General features: G+C 40.0%; 2 protein-coding genes across 2 annotated transcripts in view; one reads left to right on the top strand and one right to left on the bottom strand.

The window, feature by feature from the left end:
- Positions 1 to 7,441, top strand: part of LOC148776003 (uncharacterized) — a 125,086-nt gene extending 117,645 nt beyond the window's left edge. The window contains exon 3 of the mRNA XM_088842139.1: positions 7,306 to 7,441. The gene's annotated coding sequence lies outside the window, so the exon portion shown is untranslated. The remainder of the gene's footprint in view (positions 1 to 7,305) is intronic.
- BTAF1 (B-TFIID TATA-box binding protein associated factor 1) overlaps positions 1 to 12,343 on the bottom strand; it is a 93,041-nt gene extending 80,698 nt beyond the window's left edge. The window contains exon 1 of the mRNA XM_055425091.2: positions 12,014 to 12,343. Within this exon, the coding sequence (XP_055281066.1) occupies positions 12,014 to 12,027 (14 nt within the window). The 5' untranslated portion in view covers positions 12,028 to 12,343. The remainder of the gene's footprint in view (positions 1 to 12,013) is intronic.
- Between the last annotated feature and the right edge of the window lie 7,219 nt (positions 12,344 to 19,562).

Below are 19,562 nucleotides of genomic sequence, written 5' to 3'. Positions count from 1 at the left end.
AAGAGGCTCATCTTTTACCCCTGGGATTATTTTTCTTTAACAAAGAGCTAAAAAATTAGAAAGCAAAGCTCTAAAATCCCTTTATAACAAAATATAAAGCTATAAGGGGTCACATGAAATAAGCAGTGTCTTTTCTTCTTTTGGTGGAGAAGGAAATGGCAACCCACTCCGGTGTTCTTGCCTGGAAAATCCCAGGGATGGGGGAGCCTTGTAGGAGGCTGTCTATGGGGTCACACAGAGTCGGACATGACTGAAGAGACTTAGTAGTTCTTCTTTAGGAGGGGATTGTTGCTGTTTAGTCATTGAGTCCGACTCTTTTATAACCCCATGGACCGTAGAACTGCTGGGTTCCTCTGTCCATGGGATTTCCCAGCAAGAATTCTGGAGTGGTCTTTTCCTTCTCCAGGGGATCTTCCCAACCCAGGTATTGAACTCACATCTTTTCCTGCATTGGCAGGCAGATTCTCTACCAATGAGCCACCTGGGAAGCCCTTTGGAGGGGGCAGTATTTATCAAACTAGCCAGTCACTAATAAACATAAAATCATGGTAACTAGTAAAAAATATATATAAAGATACATATATATACACACACACACACATATACACAACTGGGCTTCCCTTGTGGCTCAGCTGGTAAAGAATCTGGAAGACCTGAGTTCGATCCCTGGGTTGGGAAGATCCCCTGGAGAAGGGAAAGGCTACCCACTCCAGTATTTTGGCCTGGAGAATTCCATGGAGTGTATAGTCCATGAGGTCACAAAGAGTCAGACATGACTGAGCAACTTTCACATACATGCAACTAAAATAGGTTTTTTTCAGTCAAGAAGGCTAAGGGTACCAGGAAAACTTTTCAACTGACTCAAAATAAAATACTAAGAGGCAAGGTTCAAATTTTACAGTTAAGGGTATGTAAGAAGGACATACTTTAAACAAAATATGAGGTAATTAAAGCCACTGACATAAAGAAAGAAAGAGTAATACAACACAATGTTTGCTTCCTATACACTGAATGGCACACAGAGTGATTGTAAAGAAATTAATTCCGAAAAAACACTGTGCATAGACACACCCCACCTTTTGACACAATATTTCTCCTTATCCATCCAAGGCTGCCTAAATACTTCCCTTCACTCATTTACTCCTCAGGCTTTGCTACAGGATTTGGTGAAGAATGACTCAGAGATAATGGGACAAAGGGGAGAAAAAAATCTTCTGACAGTGGTTTTCATAAAATTCTAACACTAAGTCGGATCCCAAATCCTCTTCCCATAAAATTACCTCCCTCCTACATCCCATACATAACTCTAAGAATGCTCTTTGATGTATTTTCATCTTTATAACTGATTGTGATGTTAAAGTTACTGAAACTGTCTCTGAAACTTCACAACAAATATATGCCTATTGCCAGGACTGATTTTGAATGCCTCTGCTCAATGAAAAGAAATTTGCAAAAAGAAAATTTAATATCTACAACAATTTTCTATCAAGGTAAATAAATATTCATTTTAAATCTATATTCTATGACAAGCAAAATTATCAAAAATTAAATGTTTTATTATAAAAGTTATGTCTTAAGTCATATTTATGCAACAATGGACTTATATCTGTATATGATGTATGTATCCTTTATAATAATATAAACCATATGTGTATAGTTTACATAAATCCAGGACCTTCCTACAGGAAAAGTTGCAAAATGGTAGAACAATTAGGCTGGAAGTTAGGAGATCTTTAAAAGTATTATTTTTGTCACTTGTTAGAAGGCTTAGAGAAGAAACTCACTTAACTTCACTTAACCTCTTATTTTATAAAGCAAAACTAGATTTAGTCATATTTCATAGCTTCACATCACTGCAACTATTCATAGTTTTTTTCCCCCTTATATATCATGTTTGTCATATCTTTGGTTTATTTGATGCAAAGTTCCTTAGACTGCACCTCTGGATAGATTTCAACTATTGGATCTGCCAAAAAGTTCGTTTGTTTTTCTGTAACATCTTACAGAAAAACCCAAACTTTTTAACCAGCCCAATACTTCATAACTCCTTTTCAGTGATGGAGTTCCTGCTTTTGTCATGAAAAGCAAAGCTGGCTGCAAAATGAACACTCTAAGGAAGTGACAATACTAACCTGTTTGTAAGTATAAATAGCTAAAATTGAGTTTTCCAAGTTCCCCACCCCCATCATTTCCACTTTCCTCAAGTCCCAATTGCCATTACCTATTCCTTAAAAATGAAAGGACTGAGTAGATCCCTAGGTTATTAGAATACAAACTATCTCGTCTCACTTATTACCTTTAAAGGTCTTTACACTCATCCTTTCAATTTCAGATGAAAGGACAGTCCTTGTTTTTCTTCAAGACTTGCATAACGTCTCACCATTTTCTTGATACCACCTCCTTCTACCCTCATTCAATTATCCTTTCTCTAATATCTTACATCACTGCCTTATTAACCTACTCTCTTCTGTCTTCAAATATACAGAGGTCCATCTTTAATAAGATAAACTGCTTGACCTCCATCTTCCAGAACACTTTTTGCTGCCAAGCATCTTGAACAAGTGTTTAAAATCACTTTTTTTATCTTCTCACCACATACATTTTAATCCCTATAGATCAAGTTTCTATCCTTCTCTACTACTGAAATAGCACACCTGAAGGTCACCAATGAACTTCTAAGCTCTAAAACCAATAGCTTTGCTTTTTGGAAATCCAATTTTCATGATTCTTCTGTGACATCTGATTTCAGCACGTACCCCATTCTTAAAATACTTTCCTTCCTAAGTTTTCAAAACATTCTATTACCCTGTTCTTCTCTGATCTCTTAATTCTTTCCATGGTTTCCCTATTAACACTCTTAGTAAGAACATTCTCCCAAATTCAATCCTTGGCTGTCCATCTCTCATCAGTTTCTCCTGTAGGAAGCTAATCTGTTTACACTATAACACAGAACAAATAATCCTCAAATCTAGCCCATTTGGGAGCTCAAGTGCAAACTTTTAACTGCCTGATGAGCCAAACTCCATACTAATAAGATCTCAATGCTAAGTTTACTTCCTGGAACACTGTAATCAAATTATTACTTTATTCTAAAACTTTCAATGGCTCACCCTTACCTGCTGCTGCTGCTAAGTCGCTTCAGTCATGTCTGACTCTGTGCGACCCCAAAGATGGCAGCCCACTAGGCTCACCCATCCCTGGGATTCTCCAGGCAAGAACACTGGAGTGGGTTGCCATTTCCTTCTCCAATGTGTGAAAGTGAAAAGTGAAGTCACTCAGTCGTGCCTGACTCTTAGTGACCCCATGGACTGCAGCTTACCAGGCTCCTCTGTCCATGGGATTTTCTAGGCAAGAGTACTGGAGTGGCTTGCCATTGCCTTCTCCGACCCTTACCTAACAGGTTGTAATCAAAAACAAGAAAGTATCTCCCAAACAAGGGCCATTTTGGTTTCCACAATTTTGTCTACACTGTTTCTTCTACTTGGAATGTCTTTTCTTGGTCCAATTCTTCAGCTCACTCCCACCCATTCAAGTTCAGTTCAAGTTCTTTACCTTCTTGACACCATCTCACGGGACTACTACACAATTACATCCTCTTCTAAAATCCACAGGGATTCTCATTTTGCATAACTATTTTGGCACTTGCTATGCATTTTTGTGTCTTTACATTTGTCACATGTTCAGTTCAGTTCAGCTGCTCAGTCGTGTCCGACTCTTTGCGACCCCATGAATCACAGCATGCCAGGCCTCCCTGTCCACCACCAACTCCCGGAGTTCACTCAAACTCATGTCCATCGAGTCGGTGATGCCATCCAGCCATCTCATTCTCTGTCGTCCCCTTCTCCTCCCGCCCCCTTGTCTTACGCTTATTAGGCTTCACCTTCTTCAATGATTCTTTTCGTCCCCCACAATATTGTGCAAAGTGTCTTTGCACAGAATTCAAATATTTGTTGAGTACCTGGTATTTACTGTAATTAAAATTATAGATAAAGAAAAATTCAGGTTTCTTGGGGACAGGTTGAAGCACCATTTTTAAACAAAGAGAGTACTATATTTTTTTTGCTTCCTTTGAGAAATATCCTTAATCTGTCATAGCTATACTACACAAAAACAAGTTATAAAAATAACAGAAGTGATGCTAAAGCAATGTTTCAGTAAGTAAAAAGATGAGTAAAGCAGTAGTTTAGCAATCTGAACATCACGGCAGTTATGGCTGCCACAAACAGCAAGCTGAAAACGACTGGGCAGTAGGCACTGTATTCCTTCAATAATTTCTACCCTTCCTAAACTTTCCTTTAGTCCTCTGCAGAAACATACTCCTGCCCAAAGACCTTCTACTCCTCTAACTTAATGCTGAATTTGCCTCACAACCGCACAGTTCCTCTTGCCTCTCCTTTCTTCAAAGCCTTATACCCCAATGCCATGTCATGTCACCTCTGCTCCCTCACCAGTCAACTGCCCTGAGGGGAGATCAGCTCATCCTCTCATCCAATTCCAGACCTGTCTATTCTCACCTCTCCCACCCTGTGATAGTCATATTTGACCCCCTGAATAGAAGAATGGGGACACAAGAATGCATCTTTGGTGCTCTTGACTCAAAGCCCCTTTTGGAGTTTTTCACTCTTCTCTCCAGGATAACAGATTAGATGCCACACAAAAGGAACAACAAAGGGATAAGCAGACCAGGATCTCACAAGAGGGCAATCTGACCTATTACACCAGGATAGCCAGCTATGAGGCAAGCAGGGTAAGCACAGGGTCAGGATACAATGGAAAAGACTGGTATAATGAACAGGTAGGGCAGAGGGAAAGGGTATGAGACAGAGCCAGTATTATGCTGGAGGGCAGACAGGGCCCTTGTGAGGGAGAGGTCTGAAGGAAGCCAGGTGATCAAAAGAAAGTTAAAAGAAGGGCAGATTGAGGGAACACAGTACTCACCACAATACTTCTTTTGGCTAAAGCTTATGTTGCATAACAGCTAACAGTAAAAAAAATGCTACTCTTCATTCTCCAAAGGATAGACAAATGGAGGAGAAAGAGGTAATAAATGTCAAGCTGAACAGAAGATACCAGAGACTGTAGAAGAACACTTTAAATAAAACATGGTGTAATTATATTTGACAGTATCCACTGATTACATTAAAAAAACAACAATCATGGCGTCCGGTCCCATCATTTCATGGCAAATAGATGGGGAAACAATGGTAACAGTGTCACATTTATTTTCTTGGGCTCCAAAATCACCGCAGATGGCAACTGCAGCCATAAAATTAAAAGATGCTTGCTCCTTGGAAGAAAATCTATGACAAACCTAGACAGTGTATTAAAAAGCAGAGACATCATTTTGCAACAAAAGTCAAAGCTATGGTTTTTCCAGTAGTTATGTATGGATGTGAGAGTTAGACCCTAAAGAATGTTGAGCACCAAAGAATTGATAATTCTGAATTGTAGTGTTGGAGAAGACTCTTGAGAGTCCCTCGGACTGCAAGATCAAACCAGTCAATCCTAAAGGAAATCAGTCCTGAATCTTCATTGGAAGGACTGACGTTGAAGCTGAAGCTCCAATACTTTGGCCACCTGATGCAAAGAGCCGACTCATTAGAAAACACCCTGATGCTGAGAAAGATTGAAGGCAGGAAGAGAAGGGAACGAAAGAGGACAAGATGGTTGGATGGCATCACCGATGCAATGGATGTAAGTTTGAGCAAGCTCAGGGAGGCGGTGAAGGACAGGGAAGCCTGGCGCGGTGCAGTCCATGGGGTCACAAAGAACTGGATACGACTGAGCGACTGAACAACAAAAATTGGTTATGAATCTATTGATGATGATAACCTGGCCCATTTTCAGTTGGATTTTAATTCAGAGAAATAACTAGAAAAGACATGATCCATGTTTATTTTATGAATCTGTGATTTCAGAAAACTGCTCTAAAGATTGCCTAGAGGGAAGAGGGAAATGAGAAGATAGGTGTGTGGAATTAAGAGACACAAACTACTATATATAAAACAAGCAACAAGGATGCACTGTACTGCACAGGGAAAGACAGCCATTATTTTATTATAACTTTAAATGATATGTAACATATAAAATATTGAATTGCTATGTTATATCCTTGAAACTAATACAACATTGAAAATTAATTATACTTCAAATTAAAATAGAAAATGTGGTTTAAAAAAACCGGCTGTTAGAAAAAGTAAAGTACATGGAGCTTGTAGAGGTTATGCTGGTATTTAACTTCTCTTCAGCTGTTTGTGTTATCATAATTCAAAAAGTAAGAATATAAAAAGAAATAATATGCATGCTAAACTATAAAAATGTCCTAGACTACTACTTCAACACCAATAAACAAATATATATTGCATTTCTGCTATTTGAGGATGGAGTAAGAAAGTGTTTAAGATATAACTTTCGCAATCTATTTTCAATCTCAGTATTCTCTGAATAAATTTAATCACTCTAAAAAAATTATGGAAGGTCAACTGACAGGATACATCAGAGATGGCTTTGTAATTGTAACTAAAAGGGAATGATGAGTCAAGTTTGCCCATTTTGCCATGCATTTTTACATTTACTATGTGAGGCTTTTCTTTTCTGTGTTACTTAGGGAATATGAACATAAATATCTGGTATCAACACTGTGCTTAGTCCTACATAACATTATTAAGCAAAGAAGTTATGATCAAAAGAAATGACTTAAGAAATTGCCTAGACTGATGTTTTAAAATGTATGCCTTCAAGTTCCTACTGTGGGTTATTTGAAACTATGTTAATGCTACAAGAAAGTAGATTAATTTGAAATACCACAAAGAACAGTGAGAACAAATATGAAGATGTGAAACAACACCAAAGCCAGATGCAAGGGCAGGTGTGTGCTAGATATTTACATTCTCCCCACATCCCCCCGCTGAGAACAGGAACTCCATGAGAATGGGAAATCCATTTTTATTCTTTGCTGTATCTCCAGCACCTGGAACACAGAAAGCACTCTGTAAATACTTGTTAAATGAGTGCTGAAAAGTACAGCCAAGGTGCATTATTTCCTTCAGGACACTTTTTTTTTCCTAACCTCTGCCTCTTGTACGACTTTATCTTAAACATAATAATCTAGATTTTTCAGGGGGAAAAAATGTATAGTGGATTAAAACTTCATTTGAAAGTGTACATTTTAAAACGGTTAAAATGGTGAATTGTTAGGTGTATAGTGCTTTGAGAAACAGACTAAAGAACAGGGAGGAATTTAACCAAAGGGATGGATGGGCTTCCCTGGTGGCTCAGAGGTTAAAGCGTCTGCCTCCAATGCAGGAGACCCGGGTTCGATTCCTGGGTCGGGAAGATCCCCTGGAGAAGGAAACGGTAACCCATTCCAGTATTCTTGCCTGGAGAATCCCATGGACGGAGAAGCCTGGTAGGCTACAGCCCACGGCGTCGCAAAGAGTCGGACAAGACTGAGTGACAGAACGGAACGGATTAAAATGGATATACTTATATAATGCCTCCTCTACCTTTCCTAGCTTTGGTCCCCATTTTTAAAGTACAATATATTTAATATATTACAATTTACAACAGTGTCTCCCGGCAATCTTATTAATGGATAAAAATTAGTAATAATGGAGGAAAAGGCCTAGCAAACAAAAAACACCTCTGCTCTCCTACAGGTAAGATCATATTAGCATTTTCCCTGTCAAGAGCAAGGACCCCCACATCAAGACACTTCCCTTTACTGTGCAGAATAGGTCATTGAAACAATGTTTCTCTGAAGCATCAGCAGAGAGAGAATTAACACAACAGAGCAAAGTTCTGCTCACAGGCAGCAATTTGTTTCTTCCATAAAAGGGTATGTTCAGAATCTTTTCTGAACACAGCATCATTTTAAACTGCAAATATGTGTGTCACCGACTTAAGGTATGGCTTCTACAACAGTCAAGTCATAACTATTGTCTACATATTTTAGACATGACCTTTATAGCAGAGATCACTGATGGAAAATTCTTACATTATATTTTTACATTCTCTCCATATGATCAAGGAAAAACTAAATTCATAACAGCTAATCGACGTACAACCACCACCAACTGTGGGATAAACAGGCGAAGGTATCAAAAACAATCTTAAAAAATCAAGCCATGGAACCCAGCGTTTTTACAGATTCACCCACCACCTTCTGTAATGAACGTAACTTGTAACAGTCCCTCTAAAGTTACCTTTACTGTTGGTGGCTCAGCTCCAGTTAGTGACGGGTGATACACGGAGAGAGGCTTACAAAACAACACAGCACTCAAAGATTTAATAATTATGACTTAAATTGCTTGCAAGCAACACTGAAAGCCTGTAATATATACTAATTTGTTGGGTTTGTTTTTTTTTTTTTGGCTGGGGTTGATGTTATGAGAGCAAGTCAAGTAGCTAGTGAGTAAGTTTGGCTGACTTTCCAGCATTCACTTATTAAGGGCAACATTGTTCTCTTACATGTGTATAGTCTTTTACTAGGGGTCTAAAGGACTCATACATTTTTAGTAATATTTCACTGCATTTTATGGAGAACTTCAAATGCTATCATTGTATTTGCAATTGCAGAGTCACAAAGATTTGTGGGGTTTTTTGAGGGGTGGGGTATGTGTTTCTGGCAAGATTTAATTCACCCACAGGGGATCAAGAGTTGACCACACATTTTACCATTTGCTCCATTCTTATAATTCAAAATACTACGTGAAAACTAAGCCTTTATAAAGTCTCAGTGTGGGACTTCCCACACTTCTAAGTGTGGTCCAGTGGTTAAGAATCTGACTGCCAAAACTGAGGACACAAGTTCCATCCTGGGTCTGGGAAGATTCCAGATGCCTTGGAGCCATCTAAGCACGTGGGCCGCAACAAGAGAAGCCACTGCAATAAGAAGCCTGCACACCACAACTAGAGAAAGGCTGCTTGCAGCAACAAAGATCTGATGCAGCCAAAAATAAAATAAATAATAATTTTTAAAAAACTAAGTGGGGTCTAAAAATTTTGATTACACAAAATGTAGTTATATTATATCCAATTTGCATGATAAAAGACCATGCTATCAGAGAATTGTACTAGACTATAAATTTATAAAACTAGTTCTGACGATATTTATTGTTTTTTAAATTATAATTCTGGTCAATACTCAAACCTATAATGAAAGCTTTTCTCTCTTAGGGAAATCTGTAAAACTCAGAAGCACTTACTGAAAAACACGAGAAATACTCTACAAAAGTTACAGAAAAATCATGACTGGAATTAAACAAGAAAACAATCACCCATTTTTTAAAAAGTGTATTGAGCACCTATAAGAAAAGAAACTCTCCTGGGGAAAGAAAGAGTAAAGTCATTCACTTCTCTCACAGAGTTGATGTTAACTCAAGCAAGAAAGCGAACAGTTGAACAATCACAAAGTATGATAAATATGACTGGCAAGACAATATCTCACCAGCTGAGATGAAGTAATACCAGAGAAGGCTTCCCAAACAAAGTGACACATGTATAGGCTTAGGGTTTAGATCTAAAAACTAAGGTTGGGGGTAGGAGGAGAAGGTAGGAATTAATGTATCAGAGATTAAGGTAGGAATTAATGTTTTAGAGACTAGGAGGTGAAAAAGAACAAAGATTCAGAATAAAGAGGGAGAGAGAGACTCAAAACAACTTGACAAGATGAAGCTTAAAAAAGTAAAGCAGGAACCAGATCACAAATGATCTGGTAAGATGTGTTTGTTACAAAATTTGTCCTTTATCTTAAGGCAACAGAAAACTAAAAGGTTTTAAACAGGAAAAAAAAAAAAAAGACGACATTAAAATTAACATTAGCAAACAATAATATAACTTATGCAAAGAATAAATTAGAAAGACACCAATGGAGGCAGGAAGAGCAGAACGGCTGCTGTGACAGGTGTCTTGGATTAGAGATGATGGTGGTATTGAGTAGGACTGTGATAAATGGCCTGGAAAGAAAAGATTGGCCAGAGAAAGATTATAAAGGTAGAACTGACAAGATTGGATCTGTGGACTGGCTAGACTGGGGGAAAGGAAGGGAAGGCAAAGTCAAATATTATTCCTGGATCTCCGGATCTGGCAATCTGAACTTAACATTTCCCTCCTATTGGAAATATTTAAAGGTTATAAAAACATTACTATTTCTTTTCAGTCACACACTGATACAAACAGTGCAAAAAATATTTTAGATTTGATTCTCACAAATGATTTTTATCTCTTCAACCATTTTCAACCTGTTCTACAATAAAATATTAAAATAAATCTGTAGGTATGTGTATGTGGTTATTCATGTTGGGCTCTTTGCGACCCATGGACTGTAGTCCACCAGGCACCTCATATCCATGGGGATTCTGCAGGCAAGAATACTGAAATGCATTGCCATGCCCTCTTCCAGGGGATCTTCCCAACCCAGGGATCAAACCCAGGTCTCCTGCATTGTAAGCAGATTCTTTACTGTCTGAGCCACAAGGGAAGCCCAAGTGAGTCTGTATTTCACACCAAGAAGAGAAAGGAAATGTAATTCATAAACATGTGTCCTCAGTGCATGGAGAACGTCAGTTTAAAACTAGAGTCTGTTATTCAAAGTGAATTCTCACATGAAAAAGTCAAGGACTGGCAGTATCCCCAAATTATAAAGTGTCTGAAAAGTGTTTTCCATGAATCTCTTATATTATCAAAATAAGCCCAGGACTAGCTCTTTTATAAAACCATGACAAGTTTTCTTTTTAAGGTAGAATTTAACAGAATTTTGGCAAGCTAAATAAGATCTACAGAAAAAAAGGGAGCACCACCCTTTGAAATCCAATGTCAAGAACAAAAAGCAGCTGCTTTGAAAACTCTTTCAATCAGAAAAGTAGGTGCCCTAAACTTCTGTAAATAGATTTGCATTAGTCAAGCAGATTAGGTGCTCTTTAAACTTTTGATTTTTTTCTCTATTTTATACATCACAAAATAAGAATTTCCTCACACTGAATGGAATCAAATAATCTATGAAATAAAAATTAGATGCCCCCTATTACAGGTACCTTGCAACCCCTCACACTCAAACTCTATTGGGTTTCTCCCACACACTTTTTCATCAGTTATCTAGGGAATCTGTGAGGTATGGGTTATCCTTTTGCTTGCAAAATAGGAATCTGTTCAATTAACTCTGAAAAATGAACAAAAACTATGTTTTCTGAACTGTCATCCTTTTTCCCTTTCAGTCTATATGGTAGAAGGACCCATTTCTCATGAAAACTAAGACACTTGGTGAACCCTTACTGTCTGCTATCAGACAGAAGGGGCTATCCCCTACTTACAAATATAAATGTCCACTAATGTCAAAGCTCTGACAAAATGTACTCCCCACCCCAATCTCTCATATTGGAGAAAAAGACGACTTTCTTGCTACCTATACAAAGAAATGTCTTGCTGATCTCCCTATAGTTTCCTATACTTTCCTATCGAGGGGGCATCACTTTAAAATAATTTAAGATTCGTGATACATCTTTCACGCCTTGGTTAAAGATGATACTAATACAATAATTTGCTAAAGATTACAAAGCTGACGACTGAATATGTACTGCCAAACAAAACGAGGAATTATACTATAATGTAAGAACATATCCCTAAAGCCGTAAACACAAAATTTAACATAATTAGAAGGTCACTTAGATAACTGTTACTCAAAGTCTCCCCGACTTCGTCAGTTACTACCAAGTTTTCCCGTGAAATGGAGGTTAGGGATCGGCCTTAGAATACTAAGAAAGAGAAAAGATTCTCCTAGAACTGAAAGAGGGAAGAGAAACCAGAGAAGACAAACATGGTGAGGAAAGAAAAACTAGCTCTAACGTGCCAAACGGTCTATTCAGCAAGAAAAAGACATTCCTGAACTGACTCATGTGGAGTAACTCGAGTCCAAAGCCCCGCACACTGAGGGGCGAACCGCGGAGTCTAGGCAGGAAGGCGCCCGAGCCCAGTGACAATGGGAACCTCCTGTTCGCCCTGGAGGAATTAGACCCACCTGGAGACCGCCATGGCCGGACGCCGGCGGTTCGGAGCTCCCCGCGAGCGACGAGCCGCGCAGCCGAGGCGCTAGTTTCCAGGGAGCTGAGCGGCGCAGGCCCAGGCCGCGGAGCAGAGGGGAGCGGCCGGTGCGGGGCGGAACGTCCCGGCGCGGGCCCTCGGGCATCTGCCCTGCCGCCTACCCGAGCTCTTCCCCGCCGCGGCCCGGGAACAGGGGGTCTCAGAGAGCGGCGGAGGCGGCAGTGCTCCGACCCGCACGACTTCAAACCGGGTGCCCCCAGCCCCGCTCTTTGCTGACGCAGGCGTCGGCACGCCGGACTGAGCGTCAGCGCGCCGGAAGTGACGTCAGCTCACAGCGAGGTGCTCCGCTCTGCTGCTGAGCCGAGGGAGTGCGAGCCACTGCGGCCTGGCGGTACGAGCTGCCAAAAGGGCTGTTTGTGCTCTTGCGGAGCGGGTCGTTAAGTCTTGAAGGACTTAATTTTTATAGAAAGAAAAAAGTCGATCCAGCCGAGACTCTCAGAGTTCAAAACCTTTACTTCTAATTCTTCATCGCCCCGATTCTCATCTCACCAGACTGCTCCTAGAGAAAACCGAATCCACAGGTCCATATGATGCTCTAGTCCAGATGGCGATCCCAGTGGGAGGGTGAAATCCACAAAAGTGTGCAACGGCAGTGAAGACACGGCTCAAGTGTTTGCCATGTAACCGCCGTATGTTCTGCATAGGTATTAGAGGGAAGAACTTTTGCCAACCATTGTGCAAAGTTTGCTATCTTAATTGTTTAGGTTGTTGGTTGTTACCATCATTTTCTCAACTGTATTTGAAAACTGTCAGCCGTTTATTTGTGTCTTATTTGCTGTGTAGCTGTTCAGTCTCTTAATTTGTTAGGTTTTCAAACATTCTCTGTCACCTAGTGCATGCCCTTATCACCTTAAACTTGATTTTTAAGATAGTAGTCAAAGTAATATTTCTCCAGCTTCTTCAGTTGAGCCCATCTTAAAGGCCTCCAACAGATGAATCTTCAGGAAACACTGCTTTCATCGAGTCACTCCTCTGCTTATAAAACTTGTCCATTGGCTTGTCATTACCTGAAGAAGCTTTGCCTCAGCCCCTGAGTCTTTTTCATCCATAAAATAAGACTTATGAGAATCACTATAGAAATAAAATGAGGTCATGCAGCTAGAAGAGCTTACAAGAGTTTATAAAGTGTAAAGGGAAAGAAATTTAAAAACCTATGTTTTAGACATTTGGCATGCATTACCTCATATAATTTGTAGGCTAATCCTGTGAAGTAAATTTTAATCTTCACTTTATAGGTTAGAAAACTAAGCTCAGGAAGGTTAAGAAATTTGCCCAAGAGCCAAGCTACTAATAATATATACTGTTCATTCTTAAACAAGTACTAATTTGGCCCCTGTTCTATGCCAAACACTCTGTTAGGCACTATTTATGCTATTAGACAAAAACTGATGTTTAAATGCCTTCATATTTCACCAGCTCCTCCCACCTGCCTTCTCAGTTCATATACCACCACTGAAACTAACAGGTACATTTACTGATCATACACTACATTAATTTATTCAGCCAAAATTAAGTACTTATCACATGCTATGCTAAACTCTATACTAGAGATTAGGACTTCAAAAGAAACCAAAACAGATAAGGTGCCCACTGTAGTTGAACTTACATTCTAATGAAAGGAAAGAGAGTGAACAAGTAAATGGGAAAATACCATGTTTATATGCTATGTAAAACAGAATGATAGGATAGAGAGCATGATTAGAGACTCCAAACTGGGTAATTAGGGGAAAACCAAGGAGGAGCTTAATCTGAGGCCTGACTAACAGGAGGGAGTCAGCTATGTGAAAACCTGGGGAGTCTTCCAGGTAGGGGATACACCTCAGGTAAAAATCTAAAAGAAGCTGGCTATCATGGGGGACAAGATGGGAGAGGTAGAAAGGCGCCATTGTAAGGAATTTGGATTTTTGTCTAGCAGTAGTGAGGCAGGAGATAGGCTCCAGGTTAGATATTTACAACTGGCCTCCTGTTTGCGTTTCATGGGGTATGAAGAAGTGGGTTTCAGACTGAATACTTAAAACTAGCCTCTTGTTTACGTTTCCTGAGACAAGATAGAGGGGCTCTAGTTGAGGAATTTACAATCAGCCTCTTCTTTGCCCTCCAAAATAAAGTAACAACAAAAACAGGGTAAATAACCAGTCTTTCTCTCTTGTAAATACCTTAAGGTAATAGTCATGGCAATAGTCAAGGTAATAATCATGGCAAGGACAGTTCAATTCAGTTGCTCAGTTGTGTCCAACTCTGCTACCCCATGGCAGCAGTCCAGGTTTCCATGTCCATAATCACCTCCTGGAGCTTGCTCAAACTCATGTCCATCGAGTTGGTGATGCCATCCAACCATCTCATCCGCTGTTGTCCACTTCTCCTCCTGCCTTCAGTCTTTTCCAGCATCAGGGTCTTTTCCATGGAGTCAGTTCTTCACATCAAGTGGCCAAAGTACTGGAACTTTAGCTTCAGCAACAGTCCTTCCAATGAATATTCAGAACTGATTTCCTTTAGGATTGACTGGTTTGATCTTGCAGTCCAAGGGACTCTCAAGAGTCTTCTCCAACACCACAGTTCAAATGCCTCAATTCTTTGGTGCTCGACTTTCTTTATAGTCCAACTCTCACATCCATACATGACTACTGGAAAAACCATAGCTTTGACTATATGGACCTTTGTCAGCAAAGTAATGTCTCTGCTTTTTAGTATGCTGTCTAGGTTAGTCATAGCTTTTCTTCAAAGGAGTAAGCGTCTTTTAATTTCATGGATGGAGTCACCATCTGCAATGATTTTGGAGTCCAAGAAAATAAAGTCTGTCACTGTTCCCATTGTTTTCCCCATCTATTTGCCATGAAGTGATGGGACCGGATGCCATATCTTAGTTTTTTGAATGTTGTTTTAAGCCAACTTTTCCACTTTCCTCTTTCACTTTCATCAAGAGGCTCTTTAGTTCTTCTCTGCTTTCTGCCATAATGGTTGTGTCATCTGTATATCTGAGGTTATTGATATTTCTCCTGGCAATCTTGATTCCAGCTTGTGCTTCATTCAGCCAATGGCAAGGACAAACAGGGACAAAACCCTGTTTGAGTAAAGGATTAAGGGATCTCCATTCCCCCCTTTTGGGGACAAGGGAGACACTACATATATGCAGAAAGGCTCACTGGGGTCAAAAGTCAGGGGGATAATTCCAGGCCACAATGAGTCTTGCTCCTCCGAGAAGCCTTCACTTTGAGGACCATCTTGGCTGAGGGGTGCATGCACACCTCAGGGGAAGGTCCTGAGACACATTAACCCCTGGCGGGTGGGGAAACAAAGCAAGATGATTGGCCTGAAGGAAGACAAAGACCTGGAAAACTGTCCTCTAAAGGATTTAAACTTTCCAAAGGTGCGACTCTCTTCTGAGTTTGCCCATACTTTTCTTTTCAAATAAACTTTTTACTTATTCTTTATCTTCTGCCTTCTTGCCTGAATTCATTCTTTATTAGGCAGGCAAAGACTAGGGCCTCTAGCCCTAACTGCTGGCCCCTGTGTTCCGGTGGTTAGGACTCCCAGTCTGGGAAACTAAGATCTTGCTTCCAGCTCCTGCTCGCTGCACGCTGCCAATTACTGCTGCATGCATCTGAAATCAATAGGAAGTCATAGGAGGGTTTTAAGCTTGGGGGTAAAATGACCTGATATGCATTTTAAAAAAACCTTACTCTTTAATATCCAAGAGGTGATTAGATACGATATGTAGTTCTAAATGACATATAGAAGAGAGGTGTTAAACAGACTGGTAAGGCATACTGTAATAAATACATTAGTCAGAATAGCTTGTTTTTAAATCCTTCCTCACCACATTTAATAGTTGTGTGTCCAGGGAAGATGTATAACCTTTCTAAGCTTCAAGTGCTTCTCCAGGAAAATGGGGACAATGATAGCACCTTATAGGGTTGTTCAGTTCAGTCACTCAGTCGTGTCTGACTCTTTGCGACCCCATGGACTGCAGCACGGCAGGCCTCCCTGTCCATCACCAACTCCCGGAGTTCACTCAAACTCATGTTCATTGAGTCAGTGATGCTATCCAACCATCTCATCCTCTGTCGTCCCCTTCTCCTCCTGCCTTCAGTCTTTCCCAACATCAGGGTCTTTTCAAATGAGTCAGTTCTTCACATCAGGTGGCCAAAGTATTGGAGTTTCAGCTTCAACATCAGTCCTTCCAATGAACACTCAGGACTGATCTCCTTTAGGATGGACTGGTTGGATCTCCTTGTAGTCCAAGGGACTCTCAAGAGTCTTCTCCAACACCACAGTTCAAAAGCATCAGTTCTTCCGCACTCAGCTTTCTTCACAGTCCAACTCTCACATCCATGCATGACTACTGGAAAAACCATAGCCTTGACTGGATGGACCTTTATTGGCAAAGCAATGTCTCTGCTTTTTAATATTTTGTCTAGGTTGGTCATAACTTTCCTTCCAAGGAGTAAGCGTCTTTTAATTTCATGGATGCAGTCACCATCTGCAGTGACACTGTTTCCACTGTTTCCGCATCTATTTCCCATGAAGTGATGGGACCAGATGCCATGATCTTAGTTTTCTGAATGTTGAGCTTTAAGCCAACTTTTTCACTCTCCTCTTTCACTTTCATCAAGAGGCTCTTTAGTTCTTCTTCACTTTCTGCCATAAGGGTGGTGTGATCTGCATATCTGAGGTTATTGGCCAAGGTTTAAAGGAAATAATGAATATAAAGCATTTAACCAAGTGATATAACTTTAAGCACCCAAAAGTGTTATTAACGCCATTGAGTAAATTTTTGGTTAACTATGCAACCTTAAGCAAATGACTTAAATTCTATGTCTCAATTTCCTCAGCTGTGAAATGGGAATAAAAATAGTACTAGTACACAACCTTTGGGGTTTGCCTGGTGGCTCAGTGGTAAAGAATGTGTGTTCCAAGGCAGGAGTTGCAGGTTCGATCCCTGGGTCGGGAAGATCCCCTGGAAAAGGAAATGGCAACCCACTCCAGTATTCTTGCCTGGGAAACCCATGGACAGAGGAGCCTGGTGGGCTACAACTCCACAGGGTTGCAAGAAAACATGACTTAGTGGCAACTAAACAACAACAACACAACCTTTATCTGAGACCTTGGTTAAATGGTTTTCTGAATTTAGAACGTTTTAGGTTTTGAAAAGTAATCCAATGCATATACCTTGTCACCCCCCCAAAATCTTCTAGGGCAGCACCCAATAATCAAGTACAATTTACAGTTCTTCAGCAAAATGTATGAATAGCCATACTAAGAGGACTACATAAGAGACTCTATATAGCTGCATGGCAGGGACTTTCCTGATGGGCCAGTGGTTAAGACCCTGTGCTTCCAATGCGGAGGGCATGGGTTCCATGGGGAACTAAAATCTCACATCTTGCATGTCATAAGGAACAGCCAAAACGTAAATAAATAGAAAATATCTTTAAAAAACAAAAACATAAATAAATAAATAGCTGCATGGAAGTTTAGGTCAGGTTTTGCTCCCAAATGAATTTTTTTAAAGTATCATGTTCATGCGTTTTTCAATTCCAGAATTGTAAATAATGGATCATGAACCTGTACTTTATAAAGTAGTTGTAAGGATCAAATGAGTTGATACATGATACACTTAAAAAATACTAGGTGGTAAATAAATTTTAGCTATTTTTTTTTTTATCACCAGAAAGGTGGCTTCAAAGATCAACGGCAAAATAACTATTAAATAAAGAATGTTGGACCACTGGCTTTCCATGTGGAGGGGAAAATCAAATCCCTACTTCATATCATATCCCCAAATAAATCTTAGATGGATTAAAGTTCTGAAATTGAAAGCACAACTTGGAAACTATTAGGAGGCTATGTTGAATATTTTTACCTCAGGGTAGGAAAGTATTTCTCAATGCACAAAAAATACTTAACATTCAGGGGAAAAAAAAAAAAACATAAACTTGAACTGACTAAACTTGTATATTGCAAAAGAAAAGTATCCAAGGGAAGGGGGAGGAAGATTGGCTTTCCTTGAGTCTCTTTTAAGAGCAGGTATAAACTTTCCCAGAAGCTGACAGCAAACATGAGTATACAGAATTGTGTCACACCTAAAACTAAACCAATCTCTGGCAATGGGAATGGAATATATCCTTAGACCGTCCAGGGGATGAGAGTGGAGTCAGCTTCCCCTGAGATAACAGCTCTACTGGAAAGATGAGCTGGAAAGATGGCTCCTTTGCCATCAGGTGTCATACTCCAAAAAGAAGAAGGAAACAGAGTGGTGCTTGTTTCAAGAAAGCAAAAAGCTTCCACCAATTCTTAACAGAATTATATCTCATGACCAGAATTGTCTTATATGGCCACCATAACTTCAGGGAATTTTAGGAAGATAGTGGAATGATACTTCCATAAACTTTATACTTCTCATATGACCAAAGAGACTTTGATATGAATATTAGAGTATAAAGTGTCCAGTTGTATTATTTAGGCTATTATGTCAAAGTCATTAGATTTACAATTACATTGTTGTCTCATGCTAAAAACAAAAATATATTTTAGATAGATTAAAAGGTTAAATTTTCAAGATAAAAATTTAATATAGAACACATAAATTTTAAATTTTATGCATAAAATATCAAATGAAAGGTGATATGGACAAGAACTATGCCTTTCTGTAGTCAGGTGAGAGAAGAGCAATTGTGAATGGAGGTAGAAAATGACAACCTGCACAGCACCCAACCACAGGCCTAGACCCAGGACTGCTTGAAATAAACATATGGAGGAAAGCACATATATGGAGGTTGAGGATCTTGAAACTGAGTTTTAAAAATATCAACTTAGGCCTAAAAACTTCTTGAAAAGTTTTTGGTATTCTCAGGAGTACACACACTGCAGTTTAAAGATCACCACTCTAGGGAACACTCCAGTACACAAGATCTTGTTCACTGCAGCGTTATTTATTTAGAAAACCTGTGTTCTAAGTCGCTTCAGTCGTATCTGACTCTTTGGGATCCTATGGACTGTAGCCCGCCAGGCTCCTCTGTCCATGGGATTCTCCCGGCAAGAATACTGGTTGCCATACCCTCCTCCAAGGGATCTTCCCAACTTAGGGACTGAACCCTCATCTCTTATGTCTCCTGCACTGGCACGAGCGCCACCTGGGAAGCCCATACTTTGCAGCTGCTGCTGCTGCTAAGTCACTTCAGTCGTGTCCGACTCTGTGTGACCCCATAGCCGGAAGCCCACCAGGCTTCCCCATCCCTGGGATTCTCCAGGCAAGAACACTGGAGTGGGTTGCCATTTCCTTCTCCAATGTGTGAAAGTGAAAAGTGAAAGTGAAGGCGCTCAGTCGTGTCCGACCCTTAGCAACCCCACGGACTGCAGCCTACCAGGCTCCTCTATCCATGGGATTTTCTAGGCAAGAGTACTGGAGTGGCTTGCCATTATACTTTGCAGAGTCGTATCCAAATCATTTGGAAAGCTAATCTGCT

The sequence above is a fragment of the Moschus berezovskii genome, chromosome 12 (assembly GCF_049115385.1).
Source record: "Moschus berezovskii isolate FMDL1 chromosome 12, NW_MosBer_1.0, whole genome shotgun sequence".
Classification (NCBI taxonomy): Eukaryota; Metazoa; Chordata; class Mammalia; order Artiodactyla; family Moschidae; genus Moschus; species Moschus berezovskii.
Note: the sequence above shows the minus strand (reverse complement) of the source record. Positions and strands in the feature narration are given on the sequence as shown.